A 16,356-nucleotide genomic window follows, 5' to 3' on the forward strand; every position below is an offset into this window, starting at 1 on the left:
ACTAGTTGATACACTGACCGTGGAAGTAACTATTGAAGAGACTCATTCATTTCATATCAAAGCAGGGAATCATAGCTTCAAATTGACATATTGGTTGTTCAGTTTGACCCACCGGTTTTGGAGATATGGCTTATAGAGTGATGTCTTGCAGAAAACAGCGAGTTGAGAAAACAGGCTTGAAAGGTTCACTTCTGTGGACTCTAACATTACACCTATAGCTACATGTTTAAGCATTTATTTCATATTTACATGTCAATTTCAGCTCTGACACTTATTTCAGACATGTATGTATGTGAAGAGTCTGCCTGTGAAAAAAATAATAATAATATGTTTTTCTTCTCTGGTGAAAAGCTGGAATGTGCGCGATGGCAGTCTCTCAGTCAAATCTGGTCATATATGACTAAAACAACAGTGGTTGGTTGATGCACTGACCGTGGAAGTAACTATTGAAGAGACTATATTATGACTAAAACAACAGTGGTTGGTTGATCCACTGACCGTGGAAGTAGTCTCTGAGCTCCCGGGTGTTGGACAGAGACTGGATGACGCTGTTCATGAAGCAGGTGTTCCCCAGGTTGACCAGGCCCGTGAAGCCGGGCAGACACACCTTCTTCTCCTCCTCGTCCTCGCGGTGGAGGAGGCGCTCGCCGCCAACGCCGCCGCCGCTGCTGGCGGGGGGCGCGTGCGTCATGGGCTGGACCATGCAGGTGGGCTTGGGCTGAGGAGGACACACACACACACACACACACAGATTAAAATAGGGTGCATTTTGCATCCCAAAACGCAGTTTGTAGTTAGAAGCTGCGACGCGTCGCAAGATTGTAGATCGGCTATTTTCAGCATGCAACCTAGAATACAACTGGAGCTCATCTCCGTTAGTAACATTTGAGTCTAGTTTTTTTTTGTTGACGAAATTGTCAAGAAATTCAGTCATAGTTTTAGAAAAAGAAAAAAAAAACAACCCTGCATTCAGTATTTTAGCCGTGACGTGAGCACTAGGCATGTGAATCTCGTCTCATCTCACGATTCGATACGCATCTCGATGCACTGCCAGCGATACGATGCGATACGATTCTCCCTCTTCCCGATGCGATGCGATGCGATAACCATTTAGTTCAAATCAATGCAATACGATGCGATTCACCCCTCTACCGATACGATGCGATTTGATGGCGATTCATCACAATAGAAAGGATTTATATTAAAGCTCTATTAATTTCCCAAAACATGTAAAAAAGCATTACATTTAAATTCAAAGCAATTTATTGTTTTACTGTAGGTAACTTAGTATTATAGCTCTGCATCTCAAACAACCCAACTTATATAATTATGTAAGTAAACAAAGGGTCTGCTCTCTGCTGGTTATTGTGGAATTGTTAGATTACTAATAATCATAGGCTATAGTATAATTATTATATCTCAAAGGTCAATTTGAGGTTTTGAGTATAGAGGGTTCAAGAGATTAAAATGTAATAGCCTATCGTTCATCAATTAATGTTACCAACATATAAATAGAAAAGAAACAAATAAACAAAACAAAAATTACAGGTCAAACAAGTCTATGTCTATAGTTTAATCTGCAACAGTTTTATAATATAATTGCCTATGTATAGTGGGGGTCCCCACTTGATCTCTCACTCTCAGCTAAGTGGTCCTTGGCTTGACCTGAAAAACATTGAAGACCCTGGCCTGCATGTATTATTAACGTTATAAATACATAGCAGATGTACAAGCTCACAACGCGTCTCATCCACGCCATGCTGTGAGCTTGTGGATCTGCAATTTTAGGCGTGCGACACCGTCTTGCTGCAGAATATAAATAAGGCTTCTATCCCAGAGAACAGCAGGGGAAAGCTGGACAGTGGAAAGTTGTAAACGACTTTAAACGCAACGCAAGGAGTACACCCTGCTGTGGTGTTGTTGTTTTACACGTGTGTGCAGACTGCAGAAGCTTTCTTTAATTACAAATTGATGAGGATCGCGACGCAGATTTGCGTCGGATAATCAGCAAGCACAGCTGTGGAGTGTGGATCAGATTCATTACGAGCAGTCCAGCACGCAGCGCTACAGTGAAAAGTCAACTGATCGACGGACAGAGCTCCTCGGACAGCTATTTTATAAAGCTAAAGAGTAAAGGTGGTGCTTCTTGTTTAATGCGTGGGGCTTACTTCTGTTAGTCGCGGGTGCTCTTTATAATCTGAGTCTGTTGTCTCAACGTGTCTACTCTGACTGCACCGTCGTACGGTAGCTTCTGTTCACTGACTGTGGGTGCGTTCGGAAATACCACACCGGAGCACACTCTCCTATTAGTTTGCATTGCACAGTGGGCTCAGTGCGCTATTTCCGAACGTGCCCTGTGTGTGCGCTGCGACTGCGAGCTATGGCTGCGAGAGACCTTTTTTTTTTCTTCCTTTTCTGATGGTACGTTCAATGCGCCTCGGAAACACAGGATAGGGTGAAATTTACCATGAAAAAACGGTGCAACCACGGATTTTACCGATGCAAGCACTCCGCAAACGATGCATCGAGATTTCACCTGTCAATTTTACCGATACACAGTGAATGGACCGATTCACTCGCATCGCGCACGTCATAATCGATGAATCGATACGTATCGATTATTTTCCACATGCCTAGTGAGCACCCCCTCCTGAGATACTTCCGGGTCCTACTTTTGTGTCCCCATAGAGTTATACTGTGTGACGCTCCGTCGGACTAAATCTGAGACGAAAACAACCACGGAAGTCTCATTTTACCGCTTTTCTCGCAACAACAAAGCTGCGCTGCTCTCCCAAATCTGGTCTGCCCCACATGGAATACTATCGCCATCATTTAATTGTGTCAACTAAATCCTCATTAATGCAAACTAGATTCAACATACTCAAGCCTGCACACATTCTAAATATGCCCCCGAAATATTTTACCGAGCAAATACCTTCAATAATAATGATAATAATAGTCTTTATCGTCTCCACATCATATATTTTTGTTGTCATAGACACTTGTACAAACACATTAATAATTCTACTGGAGTTGGAAGCATTAAGACCAATTTTAACCCTCAATGGCTTCCTTTCTGAAAAATAACGTCATTGTAAAAAGATTCACGCGTTTAGATATTCTATTTACAATGAGATGCGGACGGGAGCTGGTGCCACTTAGACCCGGACGTAACGTAGCACTACAAAATGACATCGGACTTAAATACTGAATACTCATTCCTCACTCACCACGGTGATGGCGGCGGGCTAAAGGCTCATACATAGTCTGGATTTACGGTGGTGGGGTGACCACCGAACTACAACATGACGTCACGAGCCGCGGTGAAGAGCAAACCACCGCCACCGCTCCAGCCCTTCTCTCTGTTTTTACTCACCACCGCTCAACGTTATTTCAGCTCCGGTGGTCAGCTCACCACCGGAGCGGTGGTCACCTTACCACCGAAAATCCAGACTATGAATAGGCCTTTAGCCAACCCTACATACTCCTTCCTAACTCACCACGGTGATGGCGGCGGGCTAAGCCAACCCTACATACTCCTTCCTAACTCACCACGGTGATGGCGGCGGGCTCCGTCTTGGTGATGGTGGCGTGTTGTTGCTGCTCCGTGCGCGGAGACACGGCGTCCAGGCCGCCATCGTCCACCTAGTCCAGGAATAATGGAACGTAAACCTCAAATTAAACTGCAAAGAAACCCAAACTCAGCTAATTTTGCATCTTCAATATATTAGGTCTGCAACTAACGTTTATTTTCATAATCGATTCATCTGCCGATTATTTAAACGATTAATCGGATTATGACACTTATTTAGCTATCACCTTAAAAATATATTTTAGGTTATTTTAGACATGTTCTAACAAAAACAAAAAAAATCATTCAAAAATTCATTTGATTAGCTGCTGAAGGGCTGCTATTGAAATAAAAGACAAACTACATTTAAATGAAGTTAAGTAAATCATCGTGTCTTTAGACTTATTCTGACTGCATACATTTGATTAAAGAATAGCTACACATGTGTCCGTCTAGAAGGAACAGTACTCTTCTGAACTCAAATAGGTAATTTAAAAATAAATATTCAAGCCATATGTTTTGTTCTTGATACTATACCAGTAATTGTTATGTGTCATATTTTGCTTTGCAGTCGCTATTGTGCAACTATCACCAGATTGTAAGGGAAGAGAGATGGTTCACTCCTTAGTTTAATTAATTAGTTGCAGATTTGATTAATCGATTACTAAATTAGTCGACAACTAAATGAATAATCGATTCGATTACGATTAATCGATGAATCGTACAATATATCCTGAAAAAAGTTCCCTGGAATTGTCTGAGGGGAAGTTTAGAAAATGGCCTGTACAGTATATGGCCACCATTGACATCCAATATAAGGCAAATATTTTCTAGATTTCTTTTTGCTTTAAGTAGCGTGTGATGTGTCTAACTAGAGGGTTTTCATGATGCTGAATCCATTCCAAGCATTAGTTTTGCACAACAAAAACTCATCACAAATGTGATGAGGTCAGCCCTATGGCCACATTGACCTGTATTTTTCCATAGATTTCCTGTACTAGGGCTTTCACTTCTAGTCATTTTTACTAGTCGACTAGTTGCCTAGTTTACTACTCGTTTAACTACCTATTATGTAATTATTTTCTTTTGGAAATAAATATTGTTACATTTAAAAACTGTGTACTTTGGTGACTATAACTATAATCTACCTGATCTTGATAAAATAAAATAAAATAAAATAAAATAAAATAAAATAAAATAAAATAAAATAAAATAAAATAAAATAAAATAAAATAAAATAAAATAAAATAAAATAAAATAAAATAAAATAAAATAAAATAAAATAAAATAAAATAAAATAAAATAAAATAAAAATAAAATGTGTTTCCTCATCAACTAGTCAACTAGTACCAACAAGGTCGACCGGTGGATTTACTAGTCGATTAGTAGCTTAAAGGAGAATTCCATGCTAGAATGCTTTCATATCTTTCTTACCTTTCTTTGTAGTTGTTACGTCCCCACCAAAGAGGTCCAGGTGTTTTTTTGTGCAAAAACTCCTTATTGGCTATTTTCCCTACCATAAGCCCTCAATGAATTGCATTGCATTGAATGGGAATTGAATGGGGCTATGGGGTGTTATGCTAATTCGCTTATTTCCATCGAAAGAAGTAGTAAAGTGTGCCGCTTGGGATATTATTTACATTATGAAGAGAGGATATATACAGAGAAATTATAATTTTGAGCGATGGAAATAAGCGAATTAGCACAACACCCCATAGCCCCATTCAATTCCCATTCAATTCAATGCAATTCATTGAGGGCTTATGGTAGGGGAAATAGCCAATAAGGAGCTTTCGCACAAAATAACACCTGGACCTCTTTGGTGGGGACGTAACAACTACAAAGAAAGGTAAGAAAGCCTTTTAGTATGGAATTCTCCTTTAATGCCCCATCCTGTACTGACCCGGGACGAGGCCTTGTTGTGGTTGCTGTTGGTGGTCTTCTCCTCTCCGGCCCGGGGGAGGGGCTCCTCCTGGGCCGGGTGGTGGTGGTGGAGGTGGTGGAGGTGGTGGTGGTGGTGACCGCTGCTGCCCGCCGGCGTCTTCTCCATGGAGGCCGGGCCTGTGGACACCGCCACCTTGGCACCGCCCACTGCACCTTAAACAAACAGGATGGCGTTGTGGTTTAGAAGCTATGGGCTGTATTTTGCGTGTCTTATAAGTATATCGCTGGTCTCCATAGGTCTTAAGTTATAAGTAATAAGACCTGGTATACTTAAGACAAGCAAAATACAGCCCTAAGGGGTCAAAAACAGGGCTTAAAGCCAAAAACAATCCCAAGACTGATTTTTTTTTTCTTTTTTTTTTAATATGCACTGATCTCATTAATCAGACCCAGTGTGTGTCCAGTGGAAACCTCGTATGAATCTGATCTCAGGTCAGAATGGGTTAAGCCCTGGTCAAAAACAGGCATTAGAACCCCCCAAAAAAGAAAACGGTTTTCTGGAAAAAAAATGAATGTTTCTATATCGGTGGTTTATCAAACGTTTTCATGTCAAGGAGCCCGAAAATGATATAATTTGGCCGCCGACACCCATCTCAACAACATGTTGTTCCAGGGACGCCCCATTCTGACCTGAGATCAGATTCATACGAGGTTTCCACTGGACACACACTGGGTCTGATTAAACCATTCTGACCTGAGATCAGATTCTAGAAATGTCAGTCGCTCTTCGATTTTTCAAAAATAGCAGACCTACAAGCTCGTATCGCGCCACTCGGTGGCGCGCTATGAGCTTGTAGATCTGCTATTTTTCAATAGCTAAAGCACGACATGATGCTGACACCAAAACGGGTGCCCGGTCAGAATGGGTTAAAAAACGTTCACTGTCGTTGCCGTCGGGAGGAAACCTCATAACTCCATTTTTGAGGTTTTTTATTTGTTTTATTTTCTTTGCATAAATCAGTGCTATTGAACACCCTTTACGCCTGTGTGTCGTTTCGATAATATTGAACCAATGGAAAGTAGTAAAAAAGTGCTTTGGACAAAACCTCTCAACTCCATTGGACCCTCAAAAAATGTCTGCTAAAGCAACTAACTCCACCAGAAGAGTATGTATTTATTACAGGAATTAGGAAGACTCTGAGAAGGTTTTTGATATATATGAATTCATATTACCCTGAATATATATATATGCGTTTTTAGACGGTGTGCATGTGTTTTTTTTCCTTTTTCATTGTCGGGCACCGTACCCTCTCCTCGCCTGTAGGTGTGCAAAAGCCTTGCTTTTTATGATATATATATATATATATATATATGAACAACATTGCTGAATGGATCACGACCAGGGCTGCACATAAGTGGTGCGCCAGTGCGCATGCGTCGTCAAAATAAAAAATGCGCTGTCAATCAAGCGCCGGGAAGCGCTTCTGCGTACCAACAGCTGGGGCCGACCAGAATGATTATTATGGCCAGAATACCCACTAAATTCTGTGGCGAGAGCATTTCCCACCGACTGCCACTCAAAGTGGCTACTGGCCAATCACAGCGCGTCCTTACTCAAACGAGGGAGGATTCCAAATCCATGTGTGCTGCTTCCTGCTTGCTACTGGGAGGAGGACAGGAGTTTACTACGGACTCGGAGAAAAAGTTATCCGACACATTATTCTTACAGTATTACAGCCAAACTCTCGTCAAAATGTCCAAGAAGCAAGCGCCATTAAGTAACTATTTTGGTGTTCCAGCACCACCACCTCCAAAGAGACGCCAAACGGAACCACCACCTGAACCGCACAGAAAACGTGTGTTTGCGGATAAGTGGTTTGGATGATGTCGGCTGGCTCCAAACTAATGCTGAGCGCAGCGAGATGTGGTGCAAAATATGTCGTGAGCATCCCAATCTGGCCGATAAAAACTGCACCATTTATCCCATTCTGACCGGGCACCCATTTTGGTGTTAGCATCATGTTATGCTTTATCTATTGAAAAATAGCAGATCTACAAGCTCATATCGCGCCACCGAGTGGCGCGATACGAGCTTGTAGGTCTGCTATTTTTTGAAAAATCGAAGAACGACTGACATTTTTTAGAATCTGATCTCAGGTCAGAATGGGTTCATCAGACCAGTGTGTGTCCGGCGGAAACCTCGCATGAATCTGATCTCAGGTCAGAATGGGTTATACAGGGACAAAGAATTTCAGTCACCCATCTTTTATTGTAAAGGGTATTGAGCATTATTTATTTTGCACCGAGGAGCCATGCGTGTCTGTCTGACTGTCTGACTGTGTTGACGGTGTCTCGCCTCGGCTAAAAGGGAAGCCTGACGTAAGCTTCGCCGTACGACGTGTTGTATGTTAAAGGGATTGTGACATTTAAAACACATTTTTGTAGATTTTTTGGCTTTTTTGGCTTTTCTTGACATCAATGTCACCAAAAAAAAACGAAGTTTGAACATTCAGTGTATTCTCTGCTTTCTGGACTTCTGTGAATAATTATGCAAAAATGTCTCATCTGGCTGGACGGCAGAGATATACGTAGATCTCCGCTAAAGCTCCGCCCCCTCCCCTCTGCTCCCTGCCTAGTGCCTACCCTCTCTTCTCCGCTTCCTCATTGTGATCGCGACCGCGTTTCTTTGTAATACTTACTAATAATGGCTTCTAGAGAAAAATCAATCTGCTCTGTTGTTGGCTGTGTCAATCAACACAAGTCCTTACACTGGATACCAACTGGCCTAGATGACTCTTTTATTTTTGACGATGACTTCCTACCAAGTTGTCAAAGTAGCGCATCTTGGGTTGACAGGAAAGGGGGAATTACCGACATCTACAGGCTAAAATAATGTGTTTTTCCATGGCTTTTCAGGATGAAGATTAGACATACACAAAAACGAGAAAAAAAGAAATACTGGAGTGGAGTTGAGTGTTCAAACTTTTTAGACACGTTTGAAGGACCATGGCCAAGACTTTTAATGTTGTTAAAATTATGTTATAAATCATGTCATAATACCTTTAAACAAATAGTTGATCAGCAAGCTCACAACGTGTCGCCTCCGCAACACGTTGTGAGCTAGTAGATCGGCTATTTAAATTAATTTTTTTTTAAAAGGATCTAAATATTGCTTTGATGCTCATATTATCCTTAGGATAATATGAGTTTGTGCTTGAAATGTACTGTAATTCTGCAAACTGTTAATACATATTTCAATCAATCAAAGGAAGTATTAAGAAGTTTGTATTAGAATATGCATATAGCCGGGCTGGAATACACATGGACCTATAGCTGCAATTTGCAACTCTGGATTTTTTTTTTTTAATAATGGGATGAATCTAGAGTTGCAATACTCTCCATTGACTCCCCAGTCCCCACTTATCCAATAAATATCGTTTTGCTATAAGTTATTCATGCATCCCTCTTTTATCCATCCGGCGAGACGGGTCGCCGCATTTTAGGAGCACCAAGTAACTCCTCCAGGTGCTCCTCTGAGTACTAGACCAGCCCTGATCACGACCCAAAATAATATTATACGTTAAAATGAAAGAGAGAAGGTGAGAATGCAGGATAAAAGGCATGTTATTTCATGTAGCCTCCCAGAGGGAGGGATAGGTCTACATGAGGCTGGCAGGGCAGGGTGAGACGGTGGCAGCCATATCTTGTTACTGGATTTGTTGCACAGCTCATGTTCTCGTGTCAAGAGCCACCCTGAATGCACCTCACACACACACACCCTGAATGCACCTCACACACACACACACCCTGAATGCACCTCACACACACACACCCTGAATGCACCTCACACACACACACCCTGAATGAACCTCACACACACACACACCCTGAATGCACCTCACACACACACACCCTGAATGCACCTCACACACACACACCCTGAATGCACCTCACACACACACACACCCTGAATGCACCTCACACACACACACACACCCTGAATGCACCTCACACACACACACCCTGAATGCACCTCACACACACACACACACACACACACCCTGAATGCACCTCTCACACACACACCCTGAATGCACCTCACACACACACACCCTGAATGCACCTCACACACACACACCCTGAATGCACCTCACACACACACACCCTGAATGCACCTCACACACACACACACCCTGAATGCACCACACACACACACCCTGAATGCACCTCACACACACACAAACTGCCTCCCCCTGGCCAGCCGGGGCGCCTGATGGAGGGGAAAGGAACTGGTTGGAATAACGTGTTCCTTCCACGCGCTACGTCCAACCAGGGAAACTCCCCCTTGTCAGGTGTAAAGGAGCAACTTGGACACTCAGGCATGAAGGAAGCATGAGTTCAAGTCCGTTGCTCTCCCCTTGTCCCCCATATATGGGGACTAGGTTGGCGGAGGGTGTGTAGAGCCCAGGATCACATTAGATGATTGACACAGGGGTGAAAAATGAGTTACAAAATCGTGGGATAAAAAAATATATTAAAAAAAAAAACACTCCCAACCCAACCCTTTGGTGTGGCTTGGGCTTAAGTCTACTTACAGGACGTTAACATCTCATGCCTGTCAGGATTCTCCACATAACCGTCTCAGCTTTTCGGTACGCAAATGCGCCTCGCATGCCTTTGATCTACCGCGCAGCGAACATTTTGACGACGCATGCGCACTGGCGTACCAGTTCTGTGCAGGGCTGCCTATAATGCAGACGGTGTTTAGCTTCAATTCCTTTATTTGCTGCGGATTGCATTCCCACCTGCACCGGATCCAAATGCGATTGAAAGCGAAGCGAAGACTCTGCCGTGTTTTGGCGGAGTAGAATGCGCATTAGGATTCGAATGAGGCTTCACACCTGCCAAACGAAGCGCACTTTCCGACAAGCTTGCATGGTTTTATCTTCGGCTTCGGGTTCTTGGAAACGCCCCCCCCCCCCCCCCCCCCCCCCCCCTGCCACTGCGTTAGTTTTACTGAGGTTAGGTTTAGGTATAGTTTACTGAGGTTAGGTTTAGGTATAGTTTACTGAGGTTAGGTTTAGGTATAGTTTACTGAGGTTAGGTTTAGGTATAGTTTACTGAGGTTAGGTTTAGGTATAGTTTACTGAGGTTAGGTTTAGGTATAGTTTACTGAGGTTAGGTTTAGGTATAGTTTACTGAGGTTAGGTTTAGGTATAGTTTACTGAGGTTAGGTTAGGGTTAGGTTTAGGTATAGTTTACTGAGGTTAGGTTAGGGTTAGGTTTAGGTATAGTTTACTGAGGTTAGGTTTAGGTATAGTTTTACTGAGGTTAAGGTTAGGGTTAGGTTTAGGTATAGTTTTACTGAGGTTAGGTTTAGGTATAGTTTTACTGAGGTTAAGGTTAGGGTTAGGTTTAGGTATAGTTTTACTGAGGTTAAGGTTAGGGTTAGGTTTAGGTATAGTTTTACTGAGGTTAGGTTTAGGTATAGTTTTACTGAGGTTAAGGTTAGGGTTAGGGTTAGGTATAGTTTACTGAGGTTAGGTTTAGGTATAGTTTACTGAGGTTAGGGTTAGGGTTAGGTTTAGGTATAGTTTTACTGAGGTTAGGTTTAGGTATAGTTTTACTGAGGTTAAGGTTAGGGTTAGGTTTAGGTATAGTTTACTGAGGTTAGGTTTAGGTATAGTTTACTGAGGTTAAGGTTAGGGTTAGGGTTAGGTTTAGGTATAGTTTTACTGAGGTTAGGTTTAGGTATAGTTTTACTGAGGTTAAGGTTAGGGTTAGGGTTAGGTTTATAGGTATAGTTTACTGAGGTTAGGTTTAGGTATAGTTTACTGAGGTTAAGGTTAGGGTTAGGGTTAGGTTTAGGTATAGTTTTACTGAGGTTGTGACGAAGCACATTTTAATGATTCTCTACTTTGTTTTCATTATACATGTTATTTATGAAAAGAAATATAACGTGTGATGCATAGTATTATCTACTATTCGCAAGAGTGGTAATGGGCCTCGAACAGTGTGAGTGACAGGTGACAGAGACTGATGTCACCACCAACACGAGATTACATAGGGAGGAAGTGACACACGGGGAACTGGGGGAAAACAGCTGAATGAATGTGTAGGCCTACACGGGAGAAGAGGAGCGCCAGGTAGCAGTCAGATTGATGTATTAAGTTTGATCGCGCAGCCGTTAACAAAAGAACTGTCGGGACCGTCAGGGAATTAAGCTACTGCTTGATTGCTGCCGCCGTCGGGCGATCGGCGTTTGGACTGTCTGGAATCCGGTCGGCGGTTTTCTGCCATTGGAGTTGAACAACCTGCTACCCACCGGTGAGATCGAGCCAAAGGCTTTCTTTTGGATTATAAACTTTAAGGGGTACCCCATTTGTTTTTTGTTTAGTTCAGAGCAGAGAAGCTCTTTTCTTCGGACAAGGAACTACTAAAGACTGTCGCGGGCGTGCTGCATTCAATTAAGAAGAGGAGGAACGCGGACTTTATTATTTATTTATTTAATACTTAGCACGGGCGCGCGCACTTGACTTTGGGCGGGTTGTTGATTGTTTTCTTGGTGGTAAACGTTTGTGGCGCAGGACGTGACACAGAGCGTCGGGACTTGTTTGGGGCGGGAGGGGTTTTGAAAGAGAATTGTTGTTTGATTTCAGTTTGTCTGCCTGTTTATTCCTTTTATATGTTGTAGGACTATAGGGAGAGCGACAGGGACAGACGCACTTTAGCAAGTGTTTGGTTTGATGATACACCGTTTTGTTTGACAGTATACATATGCGGCTTCTCTATATAAATAATTTGAACTATATCCCTACGAATCTGTCGTTTAATTTTCCTTAGTTAATAATTTGCCTTAAGATACAAGGGGGCGATTGTTACAAGGTTAGGGTTAGGTTTAGGTGTAGGCTGTCAATCACAGCGACTGGCCAGTCACAGCGCACCCTCTACGTCACTCTGTACTCAAGCCGAAGATAAAACCATGGTCTCTTCCGACAATGTGCAGCAGGGTTCGTTTTAATCGCAGTAAAGCTTCCGACAATGTGCAGCAGGGTTCGTTTTAATCGCAGTAAAGCTTCCGACAATGTGCAGCAGGGTTCGTTTTAATCGCAGTAAAGCTTCCGACAATGTGCAGCAGGGTTCGTTTTAATCGCAGTAAAGCTTCCGACAATGTGCAGCAGGATTCGTTTTGATCGCAGTAAAGCTTCCGACAATGTGCAGCAGGATTCGTTTTAATCGCAGTAAAGCTTCCGACAATGTGCAGCAGGATTCGTTTTAATCGCAGTGAAGCTTCCGACAATGTGCAGCAGGATTCGTTTTAATCGCAGTAAAGCTTCCGACAATGTGCAGCAGGATTCGTTTTAATCGCAGTAAAGCTTCCGACAATGTGCAGCAGGATTTGTTTTAATCGCAGTGAAGCTTCCGACAATGTGCAGCAGGATTCGTTTTGATCGCAGTAAAGCTTCCGACAATGTGCAGCAGGATTTGTTTTAATCGCAGTAAAGCTTCCGACAATGTGCAGCAGGATTTGTTTTAATCGCAGTAAAGCTTCCGACAATGTGCAGCAGGATTAGTTTTAATCGCAGTAAAGCTTCCGACAATGTGCAGCAGGATTTGTTTTAATCGCAGTAAAGCTTCCGACAATGTGCAGCAGGATTTGTTTTAATCGCAGTAAAGCTTCCGACAATGTGCAGCAGGATTCGTTTTAATCGCAGTAAAGCTTCCGACAATGTGCAGCAGGATTCGTTTTAATCGCAGTGAAGCTTCCAACAATGTGCAGCAGGATTCGTTTTAATCGCAGTGAAGCTTCCGACAATGTGCAGCAGGATTCGTTTTAATCGCAGTAAAGCTTCCGACAATGTGCAGCAGGATTCGTTTTAATCGCAGTAAAGCTTCCGACAATGTGCAGCAGGATTCGTTTTAATCGCAGTAAAGCTTCCGACAATGTGCAGCAGGATTCGTTTTAATCGCAGTAAAGCTTTCTGGTGTGAAGGCGACCTTAGTTTGAGTCACCATAGCTTAGTTGTCATTTAGTCTTCGTCAGTGGAAAGAAAAAGGTGGTCGACGGACATTTTTTTGCCATCGTTTTAAAATCGACAAAATCAACGCTGCACTATGCTAATCCCCCCCCCCCCAGCCCCCCCCAGGCAGCAGACCTTGTGCGGCGGGGGCCTCCAGCCCCCCCCAGCGCTGGCTCAGTCTCTTCCTCAGCGTGATGTCCAGGCGGGACGGCGTGAAGGCGTAGCTGCACTGCTCCGGCTGGATCAGGTTCCTGAGGAGGAACAAAGGGTTACCACGGGGTTAGGGTCCGTTTGGTTACAAACCATCCATCATTTAAGTGGCCGTTCAAAGGTAACTTTAACCATAGGCCGTCTATGGCTGAAAGACCAACCTGTTTAATGGTTAAAGTCAGGAGGAGCGAATCTGATCTGTAATCAGAACTGGGGAACCCAGGAAGCGATAGCGATGGGAGAGTAAGACGAACACAACACTAACGGCCGTATCCAATGAGGAGGCTCAGAAGCACGTAACGCACGTCCTTTTGTTGGCCAGAGTCCAATAAAAACCAATATGCTAATTAGTACATCAGCTCAATCATGAGATTACCGTGACCTAAAAAAAATGAACACGACATCGTCTCAAGTTCAGTTAAAGTGGCGGCCAATTCACCTCTCTTGCAACCTGAGCTTATTTTAACGCATTCTGAACGGGAACCCCTTTTGGTGTTCAACCCATTCTGACCTGAGATCAGATTCATACGAGGTTTCCGCCGGACACACACTGGTCTGATGAACCCATTCTGACCTGAGATCAGATTCTAAAAATGTCAGTTGTTCTTCGATAAAAAAAGAAATAGCAGACCTACAAGCTCGTATCGCGCCACTCGGTGGCGCGATATGAGCTTGTAGATCTGCTATTTTTAAATAGCTAAAGCATAACATGATGGGTGCCCGGTCAGAATGGGTTAAAGTGGCGGCCACTTCACCTCTCTTGCAACCTGAGCTTATTTTAACCCATTCTGAACGGGAACCCCTTTTGGTGTTTAAAGCATTATGTTATGCTTTAGCTATTGAAAGATAGCTGATCTACAAGCTCGTAGCGCGCCACCGAGTGGCGTGCTACGAGCTTGTAGGTCTGCTATTCTTGAAAAATCGTGATAATGTGGCACAAATCTTTGAATATATATTATTATTCACAGTGAACGTTTTTAACTCAAATCTTTGCTTCTGTGAGGTTTCCTGGAACAACATATTTTCAGATGGGGGTCGGCGGCCAAATGCAGATAATTCTGGGGGTCCTTGACATGAAAAAGGTTGAGCACCACAGACATAGAAACATAGTTTTGTAAGAAAACTGGAATTAACCCATTTAGACATGAGGACGATAAATAAATAAAAGTCTTCTAAAATCATGACAGTTTTCTGAAAAAAAAACCCTATGTTTCTGTATCAGTGGTTCTCAAATTATTTCATGTCAAGGACCCCCAGAATTATATGTAAATTGTGCTACTGTTATCTACTACAAATAGCATATTTACATTGAGTGATTGCAGTTTCTTCCAGCTGTGAAATGGCCCTTTTTAACACTTTTTTTGTTGCCGGGGGAATTCTTCAGAATAAAAGGCCCTAGAGTGCTCGGCAGATGAGACAGATTTTACTCTGAAAAGCCCCAGCCTTCCATTTCATGCATAGTACCGAGGCTATGTACGGAATGACCACCAAACGCCATTAACCCATTCTGACCTGAGATCAGATTCATACGAGGTTTCCACTGGACACACACTGGTCTGATTAAACCCATTCTGACCTGAGATCAGATTCATACGAGGTTTCCACCGGACACACATTGGTCTGATTGACCCATTCTGACCTGAGATCAGATCAGGCCCGGCGCCAGGATGAAATGACAGAGGGGGCAATCGGGGGCAGGTATTGGACATGAAGACAATGCGCCACATTTGCATATCTATAGAGGGCTTTCAAGCAATGGAATTTAATTGAATGCCTGGAAATGTACCATTGTTTTGTCTGTAACTATTTGATCTAAGGGGGCAAAGAGGTTGATTTAGGGGGGCAAACACCCCCTTTGCCCCTCCATGGCGCCGGGCCTGGATCAGATAAAAAAAAAATGTCAGTCGTTCTTCGATTTTTCAAAAATAGCAGACCTACAAGCTCGTAGCGCGCCACTCGGTGGCGCGCTATGAGCTTGTAGATCTGCTATTTTTCAATAGCTAAAGCATAACATGATGCCGACACCAAAATGGGTGCCCGGTCAGAATGGGTTAACTGTGAAGAAGAAAGTGTCCTACCTGAGTTTGACCTGCCACTTGAAGACCGTGTTCGCTCCACAGTCTGGATGGAGACGCAAGAAATTAGCATCGCTGTGAAACAATGAAGAGACAAAAGAACAAGGTCAGCTGTCACTCTGAAGACTGTTCCACTGAACTCTTAGACGACGTGCAGTGGTGGAAAGTAACTAAGTACACTTTTAGTATTTGTACTTTACTGGAGTATTTCCAATTTCCAATACTTTTACTTCCACTCCATTGCAACTGGGATCCAAATGTTCTACTTTTACTCCACTACATTTACCGGTATTTGAAAACTTTATAGTTACTTTGTAGATTTAAGAAAACAAAACATACATGGCCCACTTCAGGCCCAATATATATATATATATTAGGGCTGTGAATCTTTGGGTGTCCCACGATTCGATTCGATTCCGATTCTTGGGGTCACGATTCGATTCAAAATCCAGATTCGAAACTATTCTCTATTCAAAATGATTCTTGATTCAATACATAGGATTTCATCACAATCTACTCCAGCCAACTGAAGTGATTCACTTGATAATGACTGAAGACATGATGTTTACTGTAAGGGTGAGGGTTAGGGTGAGCT

The 16,356-nt window shown here is 42.9% G+C and overlaps 1 protein-coding gene across 4 annotated transcripts in view; it reads right to left on the minus strand.

Moving 5' to 3' along the window:
• Positions 1-16,356, minus strand: part of usp19 (ubiquitin specific peptidase 19) — an 83,466-nt gene that overhangs the window by 40,300 nt on the left and 26,810 nt on the right. For all 4 annotated transcript variants that reach the window (XM_083768266.1, XM_083768263.1, XM_083768265.1 and 1 more), the window contains exons 9-13: positions 15,765-15,836; positions 13,612-13,727; positions 5,475-5,668; positions 3,553-3,645; positions 499-718 (exon numbers count right to left, since the gene is read on the minus strand). In XM_083768266.1, coding sequence (XP_083624392.1) covers positions 499-718; positions 3,553-3,645; positions 5,475-5,668; positions 13,612-13,727; positions 15,765-15,836 — 695 coding nt within the window. The remainder of the gene's footprint in view (positions 1-498; positions 719-3,552; positions 3,646-5,474; positions 5,669-13,611; positions 13,728-15,764; positions 15,837-16,356) is intronic.

Source organism: Protomyctophum parallelum (assembly GCF_964188405.1).
Source record: "Protomyctophum parallelum genome assembly, chromosome: 7".
NCBI classification, from domain to species: Eukaryota; Metazoa; Chordata; class Actinopteri; order Myctophiformes; family Myctophidae; genus Protomyctophum; species Protomyctophum parallelum.